The sequence below is a fragment of the Parathielavia appendiculata genome (genome assembly GCF_033297405.1).
Source record: "Parathielavia appendiculata strain CBS 731.68 unplaced genomic scaffold N657scaffold_12, whole genome shotgun sequence".
Taxonomy (NCBI): Eukaryota; Fungi; Ascomycota; class Sordariomycetes; order Sordariales; family Chaetomiaceae; genus Parathielavia; species Parathielavia appendiculata.
In genome coordinates this window covers 122260-140223 of record NW_026944231.1, presented here as the reverse complement: position 1 = coordinate 140223, position 17964 = coordinate 122260, and the positions used below count along the sequence as shown (strand labels likewise).

General features: G+C 57.3%; 8 protein-coding genes across 8 annotated transcripts; 4 read left to right on the top strand and 4 right to left on the bottom strand.

Annotated features, from left to right (window-relative positions):
• Nucleotides 1–130: 130 nt before the first annotated feature.
• On the bottom strand, nucleotides 131–1523 carry N657DRAFT_623373 (uncharacterized protein; the record flags this gene model as incomplete). The annotated part of the gene is made up of 2 exons (XM_062790682.1): nucleotides 1263–1523; nucleotides 131–1210 (listed from the first exon to the last, which is right to left on the bottom strand). The coding sequence occupies exons 1-2, from the start codon at nucleotides 1347–1349 to the stop codon at nucleotides 131–133; spliced, it is 1167 nt and encodes a 388-aa protein (XP_062644963.1). The 5' UTR covers nucleotides 1350–1523.
• A 108-nt stretch (nucleotides 1524–1631) lies between these two features.
• Nucleotides 1632–3732, top strand: N657DRAFT_120178 (imidazole glycerol phosphate synthase HisHF). The gene is made up of 2 exons (XM_062785814.1): nucleotides 1632–1911; nucleotides 1973–3732. The coding sequence occupies exons 1-2, from the start codon at nucleotides 1789–1791 to the stop codon at nucleotides 3506–3508; spliced, it is 1659 nt and encodes a 552-aa protein (XP_062644962.1). The 5' UTR covers nucleotides 1632–1788; the 3' UTR covers nucleotides 3509–3732.
• On the bottom strand, nucleotides 3494–4781 carry N657DRAFT_665513 (uncharacterized protein; the record flags this gene model as incomplete). Its single annotated transcript, XM_062795294.1, has 3 exons — nucleotides 3494–3934; nucleotides 3999–4627; nucleotides 4686–4781. The coding sequence occupies 3 exons, from the start codon at nucleotides 4779–4781 to the stop codon at nucleotides 3727–3729; spliced, it is 933 nt and encodes a 310-aa protein (XP_062644961.1). The 3' UTR covers nucleotides 3494–3726.
• A 1086-nt stretch (nucleotides 4782–5867) lies between these two features.
• On the top strand, nucleotides 5868–7265 carry N657DRAFT_601075 (yippee-domain-containing protein; the record flags this gene model as incomplete). The annotated part of the gene is made up of 3 exons (XM_062790097.1): nucleotides 5868–6162; nucleotides 6224–7095; nucleotides 7138–7265. Coding segments are annotated over exons 2-3 (879 nt in total), but the record flags the coding sequence as incomplete, so codon positions are not given.
• A 168-nt stretch (nucleotides 7266–7433) lies between these two features.
• On the bottom strand, nucleotides 7434–9403 carry N657DRAFT_665511 (CNDP dipeptidase). The gene has a single exon (XM_062795293.1). The coding sequence runs from the start codon at nucleotides 9193–9195 to the stop codon at nucleotides 7768–7770; it is 1428 nt and encodes a 475-aa protein (XP_062644959.1). The 5' UTR covers nucleotides 9196–9403; the 3' UTR covers nucleotides 7434–7767.
• Nucleotides 9404–11234: 1831 nt separating this feature from the next.
• Nucleotides 11235–13650, top strand: N657DRAFT_623362 (uncharacterized protein; the record flags this gene model as incomplete). The annotated part of the gene is made up of 3 exons (XM_062790681.1): nucleotides 11235–11681; nucleotides 11702–12638; nucleotides 12832–13650. 3 exons carry the CDS (start codon nucleotides 11235–11237, stop codon nucleotides 13572–13574), a joined length of 2127 nt encoding a protein of 708 aa, XP_062644958.1. The 3' UTR covers nucleotides 13575–13650.
• A 314-nt stretch (nucleotides 13651–13964) lies between these two features.
• On the bottom strand, nucleotides 13965–15871 carry N657DRAFT_120121 (serine protease). The gene is made up of 5 exons (XM_062785813.1): nucleotides 15337–15871; nucleotides 15085–15270; nucleotides 14860–15032; nucleotides 14447–14792; nucleotides 13965–14386 (listed from the first exon to the last, which is right to left on the bottom strand). Exons 1-5 carry the CDS (start codon nucleotides 15625–15627, stop codon nucleotides 14192–14194), a joined length of 1191 nt encoding a protein of 396 aa, XP_062644957.1. The 5' UTR covers nucleotides 15628–15871; the 3' UTR covers nucleotides 13965–14191.
• A 1366-nt stretch (nucleotides 15872–17237) lies between these two features.
• Nucleotides 17238–17964, top strand: N657DRAFT_648007 (uncharacterized protein). Its single transcript, XM_062793434.1, has one exon. The coding sequence runs from the start codon at nucleotides 17287–17289 to the stop codon at nucleotides 17590–17592; it is 306 nt and encodes a 101-aa protein (XP_062644956.1). The 5' UTR covers nucleotides 17238–17286; the 3' UTR covers nucleotides 17593–17964.

Below are 17964 nucleotides of genomic sequence, written 5' to 3'. Positions count from 1 at the left end.
CGTCACCCGTGGGCAATTAACAGGCCCACATCTCATCGCCAAGCTTTCTGATTGCCGCCATCGCGCAGCCCTGGACCACCCCAAGGCAGGCCTTACAGCGAGGTGACTGGTGCCTTGAACCCTCAACATATCAGCGATTATGGGCACCCGAAATGTCGTCCCAATGTGCAGGCGTCGGAGTCGAGGTGCTTGGTAGCCTCTCGGTCGTCCTGGGACCATACCGCGATATAGCACCGCTGTCGCGACGTATCAGCGCTGCCCGTCTGGCCCTCTTTGGCCATCTCCCCCTTCCCCCAACCTTTGGGATGTAGGTCCTCTCCGGCGATCTCAAGCCGAGTTCTCTCTCTACCCGCCTCTTGTCGCGCCACCTAATACTCCTTGCATTATCGACTTGCAGCTTTCTGCGCCGGCGCTCTTCCTCTTCGTCTTCAATCATGAGCTTGTTCTGTCTGGTCTCCAACGGTTGTATCGTGACCTCGTCTGTTTCGCCGCGCTTGCGTTTCAGCGCGATCAGATCCTCGAGAAAATGCGCTTGCGGCTGTCGCTGGCCGCTCTTGTCGCCGCCTACGTGGACGTAGATTCCTCCGTTTCTCTTGTATCGGTGGGGAATGTCCTCCTCGGTCCATCCAAAACCCAAAAATATCCGGTTGGCTATCGAATCTCGCTCCTTGGACACAAATATCGCCTCGCGGAAGTTGATACGCGTCGCGCTTGCCGCGAGCAGGTCCATGTTCTGCGGGAGGTGGCGCAGTGCCGGCAGAGGCGCGCTGTCGTCGTGCGGAGTGAAGATCATTTCTGTGCCAATGTTTTCACACCACGAACCGCGGAAGACATGGTTACGGTAAGACACAACGGGCTCCTTTGAGTGGAGTTCCAGAATTTGGATCTCCTCTGCCGGTTTCTCGACTGCATGGGCGTCGAATTGCCCATCCTTCTCGGCAGTATTTTGGAGCATAGGGTCTATTGGAGGTTCGGGCTGGTCTTGAGGCTGCGGCATGCCGATCGTATCGAGGTCCAGCTCTTCGCGCTCGGGCGGCTCTCCATCATCGGCATCTTTGTCGTCGAGAAGATCCGGGTTCGAGATTTGTGGGTCGGGCGCATTGAAGAGGGGATTGTACCATACTCGGTAGCCGCTTCTAGTGTTGTGGACGATGTCGGTTCGGCGCTCGAGGAAGTCGCGGATGGACAGGTCGAGGGTGAGGTAATATGTCTGCGGCACACATCAGCGTTGGTCGGGTATAGCAAGTTGACACCCGGTGTACCTCTGTCTCCGTCGTCGAATATTCGTATTCCCAACCGTCGTCGTCATCGGGCAGCTTGTTGGCCTGCTGGGGACTGGATGGCTCCATTGCGCGTACTTCTGAACGTGTCCCTCCTCAACCTCGACGGGCTTTGCTTCTGTATTGTGACAGGTGAGATGCCGATGTCTTTTCTAGAAACAAGTGAAATGGCGAGCGATTCTTTGCTGGATGCGCTGGATTAGGGATCATGGCTATTGTTGGATTCAGAGTAATGGGGCTCCCATTCCCGCGCCATTCAACCTCCATTCAATGGAAATCTTGGCGGTCAGTCGTGGCAGTTGACCCCTGTTGCTCAGTGACTCCATGGCGGGGTACCTGCAGGTTGCCGATGCCCCGCCATGAGATAGCGACGCCGGAAGATTTTCAGAATTGGCAACCATTGACTCATCCAACTCTTCTCGGCCTCCTACAAGAGTCGGAGCGGTCGAGGTTAACAAGAGGCTTCCGGTTTTCCTTCCGTCTCTCCCACCAGACAGGCACCGTCAAAATGCCCAAAGTCCACCTCCTCGACTACGTCGCCGGCAACGTGCGCAGTCTCGTGAATGCCATTGAGAAGGTTGGCTACGAGGTCGATTGGGTGCGATCACCGGAAGACGTCGCGAATGCTGAGGTACGCACAAGCCACTTGTTAGCAAAGAGCTTGAAAGTTCTGACATAGCTCCCCTCCCCAGAAACTCATCCTCCCCGGTGTAGGCCACTTTGGCCACTGCCTCTCGCAGCTCTCCTCGGCCGGCTATCTCCCCGCCCTCCGCGCCCACATCGACGCTGGGAAACCTTTCATGGGTATCTGCGTCGGTTTGCAGGCCCTGTTTTCCGCATCGGCCGAAGACCCAGACTGCCCCGGCCTCGGCGTCCTCCCCCGGGCGCTCGACCGGTTCGACGACACGGCCAAGTCTGTCCCCCACATCGGCTGGAACAACGCTTCATGCCCGGCGAATCCGACGCTGTACGACCTGCGCCAGGACTCCAAGTACTATTACGTCCACTCGTACAAATACCCATACAAGAAAGGGGAGCTGGAAGAGCTTGGCTGGGCCGTCGCGACGGGTACATACGGCAGCGAGACGTTTGTCGGCGCCGTGGCCAAGGGGAATGTGTTTGCGACACAGTTCCACCCGGAAAAGAGCGGCGTCGCGGGGCTGAGGGTGCTCCGCGCGTTCTGCGACGGCTCCGGGGCCAAAGCTCTCGCGGAGCATGTTCCCCATGGCGTGGATGGCGACGTAGACGAGATGATCGCGCGAGAGGGGCTGACCAGACGCGTGATTGCCTGCCTTGACGTGCGGGCAAACGACCAAGGAGACCTCGTGGTGACAAAAGGCGACCAGTACGACGTGCGGGAGAAGTCGGAGAATCGGTCTGTCCGCAACCTGGGCAAGCCGGTGGAGATGGCGAAGAAGTACTACGAGCAGGGCGCGGACGAAGTCACGTTCCTCAACATCACATCCTTCCGCGACTGCCCGGTTGCCGACCTGCCCATGCTAGAGATTCTGCGGAGGACATCAGAGACGGTTTTTGTGCCTCTTACGGTCGGCGGCGGTATCCGCGATACGGTAGACGTGGACGGTACAAAGGTTTCGGCGCTCGAGATTGCGACAATGTACTTCAAGAGCGGAGCGGACAAGGTGTCAATTGGCAGCGATGCAGTGATCGCTGCCGAGGAATACTACCGAGGCGGAAAGGTGCTGTATGGCAATACCGCCATTGAACAAATCAGCAAGGCGTACGGCAACCAGGCAGTTGTTGTCAGCGTGGATCCCAAGAGGGTCTATGTTCCCAAGCAGGACGCCACGCGCCACGCCACCATCAAGACGAAGTATCCAGGGCCCAAGGGGGAAGAGTACTGCTGGTACGCATGCACCATCAAGGGCGGCCGGGAAACGAGGGACCTGGACGTTATCGAGCTTACGCAGGCCGTCGAGGCAATGGGCGCCGGCGAGATCCTGCTCAACTGCATCGACAAGGACGGCACCAACAGCGGGTTCGATCTCGAGCTGATTAGGCAGGTGAAAACGGCCATCAGGATACCAGTCATCGCCAGCAGTGGCGCCGGCAATCCGGGACACTTCCTCGACGTCTTCCAGGAGACGACCACGGATGCTGCTCTAGGAGCGGGCATGTTCCACAGGGGCGAATATACGGTGCAGCAGGTAAAAGACCACCTTGGTGAGAAGGGGCTGCCGGTCAGGAAGTTTGAAGGAGTGCTATGATGAGCTTCTGCACATCTACACGCAAATCTTGATATAGACCTGGACGAATACTCTTGGATTTCGCTGCAGATACCATGAATACCAACTAAACGGATGCCCCAATCATGCAAGACCCAACTAAAAACAGCCACTGAGAGATGTCGAGGATCAGACTGAGGATGACGAGCGCTACCATAATGTGGTTGACAAACTCCCAGAACCCATCGCGCCTCGTACGCCTAAACTTCCATTCCCATGAATAACCACCTGTTGCTCAGGACGTCGAATCCTTCGGTCCAAAAATCAAGCGTGGTAAGCGAAAAACCGGCCCACTGCAGCCCCTTTGTCAATCCATGTATTTCGTCCTCGGGAATCGACCGCTCGACGCAGATAACCATGTGCGAGCAAGCAAACGGGCCCTCGGCCAGCTCGATGAGCGCGACGAGCCTGCAGCATGTTAGTTGGCCCTCAAGCGAATTGCGAGAAGGGAAGAGATAGAGAGACGACGTACGCTTGCTTGAGATCCCGTGTGATGGAATGTGCATCGAAAAAGACGAACAGCGACGTGATTCCCCGACGGGCGTCTTCCGAAACGAAGCTGCGGAAGCTGGAACCGCCTGCGTAGTCCCATATTTCCAGCCAGCCGAGGATGCCGCCGCGGCCACTGGCACCAAATCCCTGGCGATTGCCCATCCTGGTTTCATCCGCAATGGGGAAGTCGTCGGGCGGTGTCAGTTGGCCGTGCTGTCCCATAGCCCGGGCATGTCCGTCGCTTCGGTTGTTGTTGCTGCTGCTATTGTTGTTGCGGCTGGAATTGTCGTAATAAACACTGGCCAGGCCGGAGCCGTGCATCGCCGCGTTCCTCTCACCCAGAAACATGGCGCGCAGCGTCTCGCAAAAGAACCTCTCACATTCTTCCCTGATGCGCAGTGTTGCCCCCCCTCGACGGCGATGCCAGGCACTGTTCTCCGACGGAGAAGTGCCCAAGCCGGTGCGACCAACGGCGGCGCCGCGCGATGATGATGACCTCGCCTTGGGGGTCAGCGCGAGCTGGTTGGTCGTCGTGAGGGCCGCGAGGGGGGGGCTTGATGGCGGCGATGGAAGTCCCGTTGAAGGGACCTCAGGAATACCACTCGGCCCCTCCGAGCCCGGTGGTGCAGTAATGCAGGCCCCGGAGCGACGCCGTGGCCGAGTCGACAATGTAGCAGCTGGCGAGGATATTGGCCTGGCGGACAATGCCCTCGCCATAATTACTACTACTATGACTGGATTTCGGTGATTTCATGGGCGCCATTGCTGCGGGATGCCAGGGTGCTGGTTTGGGAGAAATGCTTCGGGGTGAATTGGTGCAGGTAGATCGTGAATTGTGAATCGGCTTATGCAAGCACAAGAAGGTTGTTCTCTCGAGAAATCGGGCTGACTGATGTTGATTCGCGATGTCGATTGACGCTGAGGCGATGCGGTTGCTGTCGACCTTTGGGAGCGACTGTTGGGCTGGTGAATTGGGATTTTGCGAAATGGAAATCAAGGTTGCCACAAACTGGGCAAAAGTCGACGGGCCAGGCGGTCAAAGCTGAGAAATCGTCACGTGGACTAGCAAAGCGGGGCGGTGGCCAACCTGGAGCCAACCAGGACGCTCTACCGCTCACGTCTCACAGGACGACGGATGAGCGGCACACGCTGAAGAGCGAGCTTGTTTGGGTCTGGAACTTTCTAGAGGAATTCAATTGACGAGAGTCAAAACGAGTCGAGAACATTCAAATGTGCAGATAGTCAACCAGATCAAACGCTGGATGCCAGTGCCGGGTTGATGGCTTTTGGGAAAGTTGTGGATGATGCATAACTCTGAGCTGAGCTGGAAACGGCCTTTCAGCTGCTCCATAACACCCATCTTCATACAAAGCTCGCTCATTTTGAGCCTGTAGAGTATATAACCCTTTACGTTTTTATTTCTCGTTTTCCGTTGTTTCCATATCTTCATAACTGACGAAAATCGGCCAGTACAGAGCTTCCAGGTTTGCATTGAATGTCTATTTCCCTGCGAGTTGAAAAAACGTTTCCGTATCCGTAAGCCCCCGTTAAGTTATCTGCAGGTCAGACCTGAATGAAGCCCGGGGTCCGCCTGATGATTCATGGTTCGGTCCGCTGTGGGCCGGCTGCCTACTGCACGTTGAGAGTAGCTCAGCTCCGCGACCTGGTGGTGACCGCATCTATGGAGATATGGACACCTTGAGGTTTAAACATACAATATCATTCTCAAATCCCGTACCGAAAAAACTGCAGTTGACCCAAGAGGTCCAGGTTGACACTATGCAGTGGCCCTTTTGACGCGGCCTCGGCACTGACCTCCGGAGCCGGACACGGCCCGGCAGTTGAGAAGGGATGCCCCGCAATTGCACCGCAGATTCACGTCACCTGCAACCAAGCAGCGGTTCCGATAAGAGCATGCTCATTGCTCACAAAGCAGACAATGCGGGGGGTGTCAGGTGCCCGAACCGGCACCAAATCATGTCATTGCTCCAACAACTTACTTGAGAGGCGACGAAAGCCTGATCCAATGATTGTTCGACATCTTCGGCCGTTAGGCCCGACCACGAACCAGATGTGGTCCAGCCTCCAGCCTCTAGCCTCTTATCTAGAAGGTCAGGCGACTGACTGACTGACACATAGAGACCGTGAGCCCTATCTGTCGCCCCCAAGTACCCCGGGGGATTAGCGTTGATCAACATTGAACAGTGATCTCAACGTTGCTTCACCACTGGAAAGCAGTGTGGTTTCGCTCCCGACCACACGACATCCATCCTGCAGTGGTTGAGGTCCTCTCAAGCTTCATTCAGTAATTTTCACCACGCAAACCATGAGTACCGCCGCCAGAATGTTTGGAGAAGTCATGTCTCTCCGCCGCCCCAGCGCCTCGGCGCCTGCAGACAACAACACCCACCCCTCCTTCCCGATCTACCTCCTCCCCTCGCTGCACATCCCCTTCCGCCGGCGCCGCATCTACGAGCCGCCCCCATCACCGCCGTCAAGCTCCAGCGAGCCCTCTTCCCCAGGTAGCACCACCCCCTCGCTTTCCGCCTCTCCAACCTCTCCTTCCACCCCACCCCGCCGTCTCTCCCGCGCCCAGCCACCCACCCTCCGGTGCAGCAGTTGTTCCACCGACCTGGCCTTCCTCTCCCAGATCGTCAGCAAGGGCTTCACTGGCCGCCACGGCCGCGCCTACCTCGTCGCTCCGCCTCCCCACCCGCACCCGTCCGCACCAACACCACCATCCCCGCCGGGCGGCGCAAAACGGCAGTCGGATAGTACGGATGCGGGCGCAAACCGGGACCTGGCCAACATCCGCGTTGGCCGACCCGAAACCCGCCGGCTGGTCACCGGCGCCCACGTGGTAGCAGATATTTACTGCTGCGGGTGCAGCGCCGTGATCGGGTGGAAATACCTGGACACGGCGGAGCCCGCGCAGCGGTACAAAGTGGGCATGTTCATTCTTGAGACGAGGAGGGTGGTGGGGTTTTGCTGCTGGGAGGATGTCGATGTCGGGGACTTGGACATGGACAACAGCATGGGTATCGCTCATCACAGGCACGGGGAGGGCGGCGGGAATGGTCAGGGTAGGGGATCGTGGGGCTATGGTGGTGACGGGAAAGGGAGGGATGAAGGGCATGACGAGGGAGACGGCGTGGTGGTGTTTGACTCGGAAGATGAAGAGGAGTGCGAGGATATGTTTGCGGGCGTGTGGGATGCCACGGTAGTGGCCCGGCGGCGGAGGAGTCGACGGGCTGAGGACTTCTAAGTTCCGACGATGGCATTTGCGCGTGATGATGGGCACCCTGTCTCTGGGGTGGATGGCGCCCTTTAGGGGTGCTTGCTTTGGCATGGAAGGCGTGCGTTCGTTTCTCTGACGGCGGCAGGTTCGCCGCTAATCATTCTCTTTGGGCAATTCACTATAACGGGTTTCTCTCCATTACAGGCGGCGTTTGGGACACAATTGGGGGCAGCATCAAACTGGGATAATGGACGGCAGAGGAAACATCGATGGCCAGGGATAACAATGGTTGCAGACCGGGCACGGGAACGGAGATTTAATGGGATAACCCCGAGTCAGGGATCTCCAATACACTCTTTGACATGGGCGCATATGGTCTTGAAGCTGATACCCGATCCATACCTTACACAGGTGAGATGGACGAGGCTGGTCTCGTTTACAATTGGTACAGGGTAAATCCGGGCCGCTCTCCAAATATACAGCCACTCCATATACCCGTCTACTGGCACACCTAATTCATGGGCTCCTCAGCAACGTAGTGCAGATACGCGCCCAGCAGCTTGATGCCCTCAATGTAGTTCCGCTTGTCCAGCTTCTCGTTGATCGAGTGGGCGCCGTCAGTAGAGCTGCCCATCGGCAGGAGCAGCACGTTCTTGCCCGTCGCCTGCTCAAAGGTGAGCGTGATGGGAATGCTGCCGCCCTCGCGGGTGAAGTCGGGCTTGACGCCCCAGACGCGCTCCGTCGCCTTGGCCGCGGCCGAAAAGTTCCAGTGGTTGGGGCTGGCAACCCACCACTTGCCGCAGTGCTGGGGGTACACCTTCAAACTGTTCTTGGAACCCAACTTCTTGTGGACCTCCTCGACGTACCGGCAGACGACCTCGTTGGTCTTGTCGATGTCCATGTCGGGCACCGTCCGGATCGAGAACTTGCCAATGACCTTGGCAGGGATGACTGTTTTGGCGCCAGGCGCAGAGAAGGCACCTTCAATGCCGTGCAGCGAGAGCGAGGGGAACCGCCACCGGGCCATCAACGTGCGCTTCTTGTCTTCAAAGATGGTCGTCTTGCTCCCAAGAGAGTCGTGGAGCGTGTCCATAGTGAAGGCGATGTCGTCGTACAGACCCTCCTCCTCAGCCGTGACAGGGGCCACCTGCTCGGCGATGCCCGGAATCAGGATCTTTCCGTTGGTGTCGACGAGCGAGGCCATGATGCGCACTAAATCCGTCATGGGTTCCTGGGCAGTGCCGCCAAAGACGCCGCTGTGGAGGTCGGCGCCCGGTCCCCAGACCTCGATGCTGTAGTAGTTGCACCCGCGCAGCCCGTATGTCAAACACGGCTTCTCGGTGCCGAGCCAGTAGTTGTCGCTGATGCAGACGGCATCGGCATCGGCAAAAAATTTCTTGCCCTCGGCGTTGACGAGGTCGTCGAGGCCGTCCGACCCGTACTCCTCCATACCCTCAAAGCACATGAGCAGGTTGACAGGGAAGTCGATACCGGCAGCCTGGTGGGCTTCGATGGCATTGAGCCAGCCGAGAACGGGGCCCTTGTCGTCGGTCGAACCACGGCCGCACATGCGCCCATCCTCCTTGATGGTCAGCTCGAACGGCTCCGTGTCCCAGCCGTCGCTCTTTTCGGCCGGCTGTACGTCGTAGTGCCCGTAAACGAGAATGGTCCGCTTGTTCTTATCGTTGCCATACCGCGCCAGCACGACAGGTGGCAGGTCGAGATCAGTGCCGTGCTGCTTGCCCAAGGGCCGCAGCTCGACCGAGGCGCCGAGCTTGGTCAGCTCGTCGGCCAGGAAGTGGCCCATGCGAACGACATCGGGGCGGCGGGCGGCTTCCGACGAGACGGAGGGGATGGCGACGGCCTGGCGCAGGCGCTCAATAAACGAGTCGGACAATGCGTCAACCTTCTGGAAATAACTGTCGAGCTGAGGAGACATCTTGCGAGCTTGATGGGCGCGGATGGCGTCAGTGAGGTATGGGCGTGAATTTGCAACGAGGGGTGTTCGGGTCGGCCGGAGTCTTGTTCGGGACGAGGACGGGAAGGCGGAGATGGTTAAGCTCTCGCACAAGACACGGTCATCCAGCAGAGAGCGTCTCGAGTATGAGAGAGTGGCACGACTTGAAGAGATCAAGTTGGGCGAGAGGAAGAAGGGAGTGCGGGGCATTGATGTCGAGAGCAAACTCGTGGGAGGGGTACGATCATTCTCAGCATAGAAGGTAAGCAGAGCTGCCGTTGTTGCCCGCCAACTTGCCCTTGCTTATCTGCAAAACCCCACTTGCTCCATTGGGCTGGGTTCTGTGCCTACTCCGGGCTCCGTCTTTCAAATCCCAATCCAACATATGGCACAAGGAGTTACCTTAAATACGAAGTACCCGGGACCTAAACAGATGGATCTTGAGACTACAGAGTAGTAAATCACTATTAGCGTAGTGTGCCGAGTGTGCCAAGCGCAGAAGTTTAGTTCAGGATATGGGCTGGTGTTGTTACCTATGGGGTCGATCAGGCAATCCGGCTGCCGCCGGCCTTCCGGGCCAGGGTGGGTGCTGCTGTTTCCTGTTGCCAGTGGAGCTGCGGATTTATGCTCGGGCCGGAAGGTCGAGACCTGCGGGGACACAGTACCTCCACGAGGAACATCGCTTGCTGCCCAGGAATTCCTTCTTGACGCGCTACGTGCTTGTTCTGGATCATTCCCTTGAGCTACTGGGATGTCGACGGCACAAAAGCAGACAGGAGCGGTCGTGGAATTGGATTAAGCGCGTGGTCCTTGACCTGAAACGCAAGCTGAGCAATATCTCGCTGTCTCATTGGTCCACTCCTCGCAAAACAAGCGCCCACATCAGCCGCCCAGAGATGGGTACTGCATAGCACAGTGATGGCGCGCCCGTCAACACACTGGGGCTTATGCAGCTTCCAAGCGATTTTCCTCACGCCTGGCAAAAACCCCTGCACCATACTGAGCAGAGGGTGGCATCTCGCAGCCAACCACGGTTGTGCCATAGACGCCAGCAGTAGTTCCCAGCGCTTACACACACCGCATGGCCTCACCAAGCGAGCCACCTAATTTCACTACCTCTTGTTTCCTATTTCACCGGTCTAACTGCTTTAGTTCAAGGGCCCCCGCCTTACGCACGAGAAAGCTTGCTGCCAACATCCTCATCGCCTCGAACAACAAAGGACTCAATTCCGTTGCATTATCTGCAGACCAAAAAACCCAATTTTATTCGAGATTGCAGGTCTAGTTAAGCCTTTCGAACATGAGGGGCGTTTTGCCAGCCCTACTCCGTTCACCGTGCCGGACCCACTCTGTGCCGGACCCCACCTTCGTTCCGCGACCTACCACAACGCCAACTGTTCCTCCCTTCGGGGCCCCACTCGGCGCACACTCGGGGAGCCGAAGGACAGGCAGACTCAACAGGGCGGTTTTGGGAGGTTGGAAACCTTTGAAGAGGTGGAAACAATTTAGAAACTCAAATGGGTATCGTATTGCGACGTGCGTAATTAGTTGCATGAGGTGTAGTTTGACGGTGGTGTTATTCACGTGGTGTTGCGGCTGTAGGGGGCCTAGATTGAAAGCGGCTAGACCGGTGAAAATAGGAAGCAGGGCTAGTGAAATTAAGAGGCTCTGAACCAAGAGCCCGGCAAAATCAGCTTCACACGGCATGTTGGTTATGCAAAACAGGCTCAAAGCTTCCGTTGCAGGAAACCCACCATGACGCCGGGCACAGTAGCGCGCCTTCCCAGCAACACGGTCCCCGATCCAGGGAGAAGGGGGCTTTCCAACGACCAAACATCACGATGGAACACCAGCGAGATATATCCCGGCATCCGCACACAGGCCAGTCCTCGTCATTAGCGTCAAAGTCCTTTGTTCAACTAAACCTCTCTCCTTCCTCACCCAAAGGCCAAAGTCGCTCGTTCGAAGCTTTCGGGTAGCACCACAGCACTCATTTCGAGCAGGGCAGCCCACTTACAGCCATGGCTCGGTCTCCTCCCCCAGCCGCAATCAACGCCTCCACGGCGGCCCTGACCGGGTCAACCATAACCAGCCAGCAGAGTTCGGATTTGCCGCTGAGAAACTACCCGTGCCCCTCAGAAGCCGCCGATGAGCCCGATCCCAGTGACTTGCTCCCGGCGGCGTCCCACTCCGCCTCCCCCCATCGAGCCCCGCCGCCAGAAACCCCGAGCTCCATTGCCGCCGAGTACGGTGATAGCAACAGGGACGCGGCTCCCTCCGCGGCGGCCATCACCAACAGTGTCTTCCAGTCTTACAGCCGATTTAGGTCACGCTCAGGGCCTTCGAACGCGAGTCACGGGGTGGTCCTTGGCACGGCACGCAGCAACTCCCCAGCGCCCGGCAGGTCACACTCGGAGAGCAGGTCTCAGTCATTTCAGCGCAGGGAGCTCAGCCCCGCCAGCGAGGATGTGAACGACAAAGTCTAGAGATTCCTGAAGTCCAGAGATTCCTTCGCTCCATGAGCCCACCAAACCCCATGGACGAGCTCGCCAAGGAGAACCGCAGCCTTCAGCAGCGCATTGCCGCCTTGCAGCGGACTGAGCGAGACTTGCTCAACGACAACCAGGAGCTGGCTCGCAGGTTGGCCTCGAACCAGAAGCGGCATGACACTCGGCGGCAGCGCTGGAAGGAAGAGCTGGTCAACAGGGAAAAGCTCTTTGAAGCACGGGTCAAAACCCTTGAGTCCAGGCTGGCCCGACAGGAGGAAGAACTGATTCGCATCACGCTCGATCGGTCCAGAGACACCGTCTTGAATGACAGCATCATTTCATCATGGTTTGCGTCCAAGGCAAAGACCTGGCGAGTGTGGGTTGACGACTTTGCCCATCGAGACCCCGACCGACTTCAATCCGGGCTCCACCCTCTGCAGTTGCGGGAGCTTTGCGACGGTGTCCGGCATTTCGTTCGCCTTAACGATAAAGGTGACCTTCCCTCCGAGCTGCTGGCAAGTTCCGGCAGCGATGGAACTCGGATGGTCCGACTTCTCCTGCAGGGAATGCTCGCCAACTTCATCATATCGGAAACACTGTCATCTCCATTCTGGGTATTCGACGCCGTCTCCGGCAACTCCCTTGAGGCGGAAAGTCCCAGCGTGCCGCGCTTCAACTCTGTGTCACCAGTCGGATTCCGGATGGACCTCGCCATGTGGAACTTCAGCGTTGGCCCACCGGGCGATGTCAGGTCCCCTCGTCCCATGGTCTTGCCTCACGAGTCCCTGGCTGAGCCCCAAGATATGCGCAAGCTTCCGCGGCTGGTGACAGCCATACAACCACCCAGTCTCTCTACCGGCTCAGCCGCAGGCTTGCTGGACCAGGATATCCCCACAAGACAAGCAATGGAGAGCTTGTATCGGCTTCTGTCAAAGAGTACGCCTCACATTCACCACCTGTGCTATTCGTTTCCCTCGTAGAGAGCATGCACTGACGTATTCTCTGGCAGTGCGAGGCGGCGACAGCAGCGCAAATGCTTGGCGCAACTCGCTGATGAAGTCCTTCTTCGAAGGCGGCATGAGCATGGAGGCCGATAGCATCCTTCACACTGAGGACAGCCGTCCCCTAGCCGAGGTCCGGCTCAGGTATGCGGGTAGGTTGAAGGACAAGTTCTTGCGAGGTCCAGCTCGGTTTCTGCTCCGCGACCAGGATTCGGCCGGCATCGAGAAGCTTGAGCGTCGGTTGCTGCAAGAGATCGATGCGACCCTGCGCTTCTCGTGTCAGTTATGGTGCCGCCACGATACTCCTCAGGTGCGAGGCCTGCATGACCTGATCGAGACGGCATTCAACAACTCCCGGGACGATATCGAGCTGTGCCAGGCCCAGGCACCGCTCCATGTTCAGTCACCCCGAGGTCCTAACGCTGATGATGCGCCCCCGGGATACCACGATGGCCACTCGGTCATCATGGTTGTCCAGCCTTCCGTTGGCATCAGCACAAGCACTAGTACGGTACAAGGTGCCAAGGTCAATTACAAGGTCAATCCCAAGGTCTGGACCAAGGCTAGTGTACTCGTGGCAACGCCAAAACTTCCCGTGCGGGAACCACCAGCCTTGCAGCAGAACGGATCTCCTGGTGCCACTACCCTCAAGGCTACGGCCAATACCGCCTCCGTCAAGGCCATGCTCGAATCGCCCAGCCCCGTATCACCACCGAGCTCTGCACCACCTCCTCCCGTCCCACCCAAAGATGCCAAAGAATCAGCTCTGATCCTGTTGCCGAACATTGCGTTCAAAAACCTGTCGGCCCGGGCACCTAAACAACTACCAAGCCTGGCCATTTCACTTGCTGCGCCTCCGATGGTCTCGTAAGAACAGATGATTTCCGGCGCATTCGGGGTGAAGGGGGGCCGCAGGTCCCGTGGATGCCTAATATTGATTGAGACCCGTCTCTTGGAAGTTGGATCCTGGCGGTCGTTCAGGGTTGGAATGTAAAACAAGGGGGGGACCGCCTTGGCTCCTGGGATTAATTCCATCCGGCGCCTTTTTTGATTCGGTTCGTGGTCTGGCCCTTTTTTCGAGTTCGCTCTTGTATTAGGAAATGAGATAATGAGTTGTTACCTTCAATCGGAAATCACTTGACGGTTTGTAGCTTTTCGGTTGAAATCATGATTTCAGTTCTCATTCCGTCCCTCTATCAAAGTTGGACGATGGCTGGCCAATCCATTCGCCCAAGGGAACCTCGTAAATGCAAAATCATAAATATGAACAGGAAGATATTTGAAAGCATTTCCTCTCAGGCACCCTTGCTCATAACAGACTAAGAGGGACTGCCCAGTCGTGCTCTGCTTCGAGGATACTTTCCCCCTCCCCCCATCCTGAGCCCCTTTTGGGCCAATCTTCGTCCTGGCGGCGCCCTTCCCTGCCCGCACTTCCAACTCCAAACCCTGCTTCTGCTCGTTCATCCACCGTGCATTCGAGCCCCTGACTTAGCCGGAGGGGTTGCCGTTGAAGGCAAGCCTGTTGATGGTCCCGCTGGGGAGGCCGGTGATGGCGCCCGAAACGCCCGTGTTCTTAATGTAGGTGCAGAGATCCTCGGGGGATGTCTTGCCGCGCAGGGCCAGGAGGTAGGCGGCGAGGCCGGCGATGTGGGGGGAGGCCATGGAAGTGCCCGAAATGGTGTTCTAATTTGCATTTCTTAGCACATTTGCTCTCCCTAACAAGGAGTAGGATTTTGAACTCACGGTAGCCGAGCTGCTGCCGATCCAGGTGCTCAGAATGCTGCTGCCGGGGGCGTGGACGTCGACGGCAGAGCCGTAGTTGGAGAAGCTGGACTTGCGGTCGCTGCTGTCGGTGGCGCCGACGGTGCAGACGGACGCCTCAGACGCGGGCGAGTAGTTGGCGGCGTTGCGGTTATCGTTGCCGGCGGCGACAGCCAGGAAGACACCCGCGTCTACGAGCGCAGCAGCGGCGTTGTTGATGGCGGCCGAGTACCCGCCGCCCAGGGACATGTTAGCCACGGTGCCGTTGGGGCAGTTGCGCTTGGGCGCATCGTCGGCCACAAAGTTGATGCCGGCGACGACACCGGAGCTATGGGTGGCTGAGGTCAGGGGGTTGGACTTATTCAGGGGTAGATGGTGGAAAAGGGGTGACATACGTTGAACCGGAGCCATCAGCGCCGAGGACCTTGACGGCGTAGAGGCGAGTCTTCTTCGCAACACCGTACTTGTTGGAACCGATGGTGCCGGCAACATGGGTGCCGTGGCCGTTGCCGTCAGTGTTGGAGCTGTCGACAAAGTTGGCAGCAAAGGTAGCGCGGCCGCCAAATTCCTGGTCAATGTCAGCAACGGGGCGCCATCGCTTTGGGTCCTAGTGAACATACCGAGTGGGCAGTGTAGATGCCCGTGTCAATCACGTAGGAGCAGGTACCGGCACCAGCGCTGTCGTCGTAGACGTACGTGGTGGAACCCTTGGCCTTGTGCGAGATGCGTCCAAGACCCCAGGGAGCACCGGTCTGCGAGACGTACGTGTTGATGGTGAAGATGGCCTCCTCCTCAACATACTCAACCTGTGTTTTGCATGCTCAGTACAGTACTGGCCGGAGAATGACCTGCGGGCAAGGATGGCGACTCACCTCAGGCAAAGACCGAATGGCGTCAAGAGCATCACTCTCGACCTTGCCGGCAAAGCCCTTGAACTTGCGGTGCTTCTTATACACGAAATCGGGCTTGTTCCTGAGCTTGCTGATAGCGGCCTCGAGGGCGTCGTCGCTGGCGTCCTCCTTCAGTTTGATGACATACTTGCCGGGGACGACCTGCCCAGCCCGCGCAGCAATGATCGGGGCGCGCTTGGTGATGGGCTCGGTCGTGGGAGCTGCGAGAGCAGCAGCGGGCAGAAGAGCCAGGAGGGCGGTAGAGAAGAGCATCTTGACGAGATTGAACCGGGAGAAGAAACTGGGATGAGGTGTCGAGCTTGGTGCTGGGGACAGGGCATCATGGTTGAAGAGGAGGTATGGTCGTGATATTTATCCTCATGGGCCATGCATGGCATGTAGACAATGGGGCCATCCCCGTGCTCTCAAACACCATCTCCCAATCTATTTGCGACCTGCCGCTTTTGACAAATAGGAGGGCCGCCTCAGTACGGGGCATGACTGGGCCCGGAGGATTGTGGCAGGCGACTGGCCGGTGATAACACATACTCGACCTCCGAAGGGGACTCTAGGGGGCTCTCGCCTCACGGCACCGTTCTCGGGTCTCGACCATGTAGAACAAAACGGCAGGCCCGCAGCGAGACACCTTCCCGGTTCGGCGCGTCACCCGGTATTGACTGGGTCTCAGGCAGGCGAGCGGGTGCTCCCGTCGCCATGAAGGGGCCAGAGTGAAATGTGAAGGGGCTACCTGACATTCAAGGGTTAGCCAAAGCCGCACGCCGGAAGCGCCAAGCCTTCGCAACCGCCCTTACACGCCCCATAGCGATGGCTACCTGACATAACAGGCTTAGGTCGATTGAGTGCCGATCTTTTGATGTGAGAGGTCAGGAGTGGCTGGTGCGACATGTGCCGTTGGATGATGGAAGGCTTGGCCGTGGGATTTGGAAGCATGGGTGATGCAATTACATTCCAGCAGGCAAGTCGATCAGGCGGGATCCCATAATCATGCGCAGAGAGACGGCTGGAAAGCCTGTCAATAAGGTACCTAGGAGCGGTGTGCATGCCGCCCTGTTTCGGGAAGGGACTCACATGTCTGGTCCAGTAAGGTAGCCAGCATGGACAAGATGAAAGCCAACACTGCTGCTCAGCGTAGCTTGAGTTCAGAGATATCATCGAGGGACGAACTCTGCCTCTGCTCAGCGGATAAAGGTGCTATAACCCACCGTGAGAACTTATATGAGGCATGCGTGTCCCTTCCGGAAGCTCTATCTGGCTGAGACACCAGCCCTTTTTCGGTTCGATATCAGTTCCATAGGTTTTTGCTCCGCGACATTGGCCCGTCAAAACAACGGAATTGGGCTGCAAAAACAAGCCACAATCAAGACAAGCAATCTAGCATCCGGGGAAATTGGTCATGCACGCCATATCTCGATGTAACCTCACCAGCAGAGACCCAAGATGGCGCCATTGCATTGGTCCACAGCCCGTCGGCAACTGAGAAGGAGGCGCCTCGGGACTTGCTTGTAAAGTGGGGGATTGGTGGAGAAGATGGAAGGATTGCGGGATGATGGGGGAGAGGTGCCGATCTCTTAGGTCAGCAGCTTGCTCGAAAGACTCCAAGAAGCCTGCGCGTGGGTCATGGTGAGAACCAGGCATGGCAGGTGGTATCAGAAGGTCAAATGGGAACATGTTGTCGCGATGGCATTTGCAACGCCGGGCCAAGTTTACCTACCAACAAGTACTACTGTACTGGTATAAGTGTCTCAAATTATCGAATTAACCTCGGTTTGTCTCGAGGCCCCACAACCGGGTTACCCCTTCGTTTGTGATATATCCGTTCTTCAGGCAAAACTGGCGTGGCGAGCAAACCAGGCCTTTTTGGAGTTTGTTCCTGCATTGAAGTTAGTGTCCCCTCCGAAACCGCGGCCCCCCATGCGAGTCCACACTTCCTGGTTCACCGAGAGCTTAGCTCTGCGACTGTTTCATCCAAGTTGGGTCACTTGCCAGGCCTTATCTGATGGCCTTCCAGATCGGGCCAGGGTCGAGTTGCGTTGTGGTCTGCCCTTCTCCCCTACTTTCGACCACGGCCGCTACCAGACGCATAGGGTACACTCGTCAATCTTCAAAGCGATAGATCCTCCTGCCAGGATCTGGATAGTTCATGCTCTGCCAAGAAGGCCGTCATGGGCTCTTGTTAGTGACTCGGTTCGTTCATACCAGCTGCCGAATCAAGTATGACGACCGGGTTCGTGCTACATGAACTTTCCACTCGTAGACTGCGAGGCCGATTATATCATGTCTTGGGCGGCCGTACATCATGATATAATGCGAAGTGTAGAAAGTGTCATTTAACCTCCCATTCCTATAGCTCTAAGCGAGGCGTTCACATGTCTGACTCAGTCTGGAGAGACCAGGACAATGACTAGTATTGTCAACCTAAAACTCCATCGTGAGACCTGCTATGAGACCTTGCGAAACAGGTTACTTGCACTTGATCTTGCCTCTCCCGGTATGAACAGACGCCGATATTATTTTAGGGAGAGTGGTTTTTTTGATAGTCATTCGTAGCACGCTGAGGTGGGTTATTGGTAACCGTAAGGTACTAGTAGT

What these genes read in the sequence shown, in the direction of transcription:
- N657DRAFT_120121 (XM_062785813.1), bottom strand. Translation starts at nt 15,627, where the DNA reads ATGCTCTTCTCTACCGCCCTCCTGGCTCTTCTGCCCGCTGCTGCTCTC. An exon ending in CCATTCGGTCTTTGCCTGAG is followed by an intron (nt 15,271 to 15,336) that starts GTGAGTCGCCAT and finishes TGCAAAACACAG; the next exon opens with GTTGAGTATGTTGAGGAGGA. An exon ending in GCTGATGGCTCCGGTTCAAC is followed by an intron (nt 14,793 to 14,859) that starts GTATGTCACCCC and finishes AGCCACCCATAG; the next exon opens with CTCCGGTGTCGTCGCCGGCA.
- N657DRAFT_648007 (XM_062793434.1), top strand. Translation starts at nt 17,287, where the DNA reads ATGCGAGTCCACACTTCCTGGTTCACCGAGAGCTTAGCTCTGCGACTG.
- N657DRAFT_665511 (XM_062795293.1), bottom strand. Translation starts at nt 9,195, where the DNA reads ATGTCTCCTCAGCTCGACAGTTATTTCCAGAAGGTTGACGCATTGTCC.
- N657DRAFT_120178 (XM_062785814.1), top strand. Translation starts at nt 1,789, where the DNA reads ATGCCCAAAGTCCACCTCCTCGACTACGTCGCCGGCAACGTGCGCAGT. An exon ending in AAGACGTCGCGAATGCTGAG is followed by an intron (nt 1,912 to 1,972) that starts GTACGCACAAGC and finishes TCCCCTCCCCAG; the next exon opens with AAACTCATCCTCCCCGGTGT.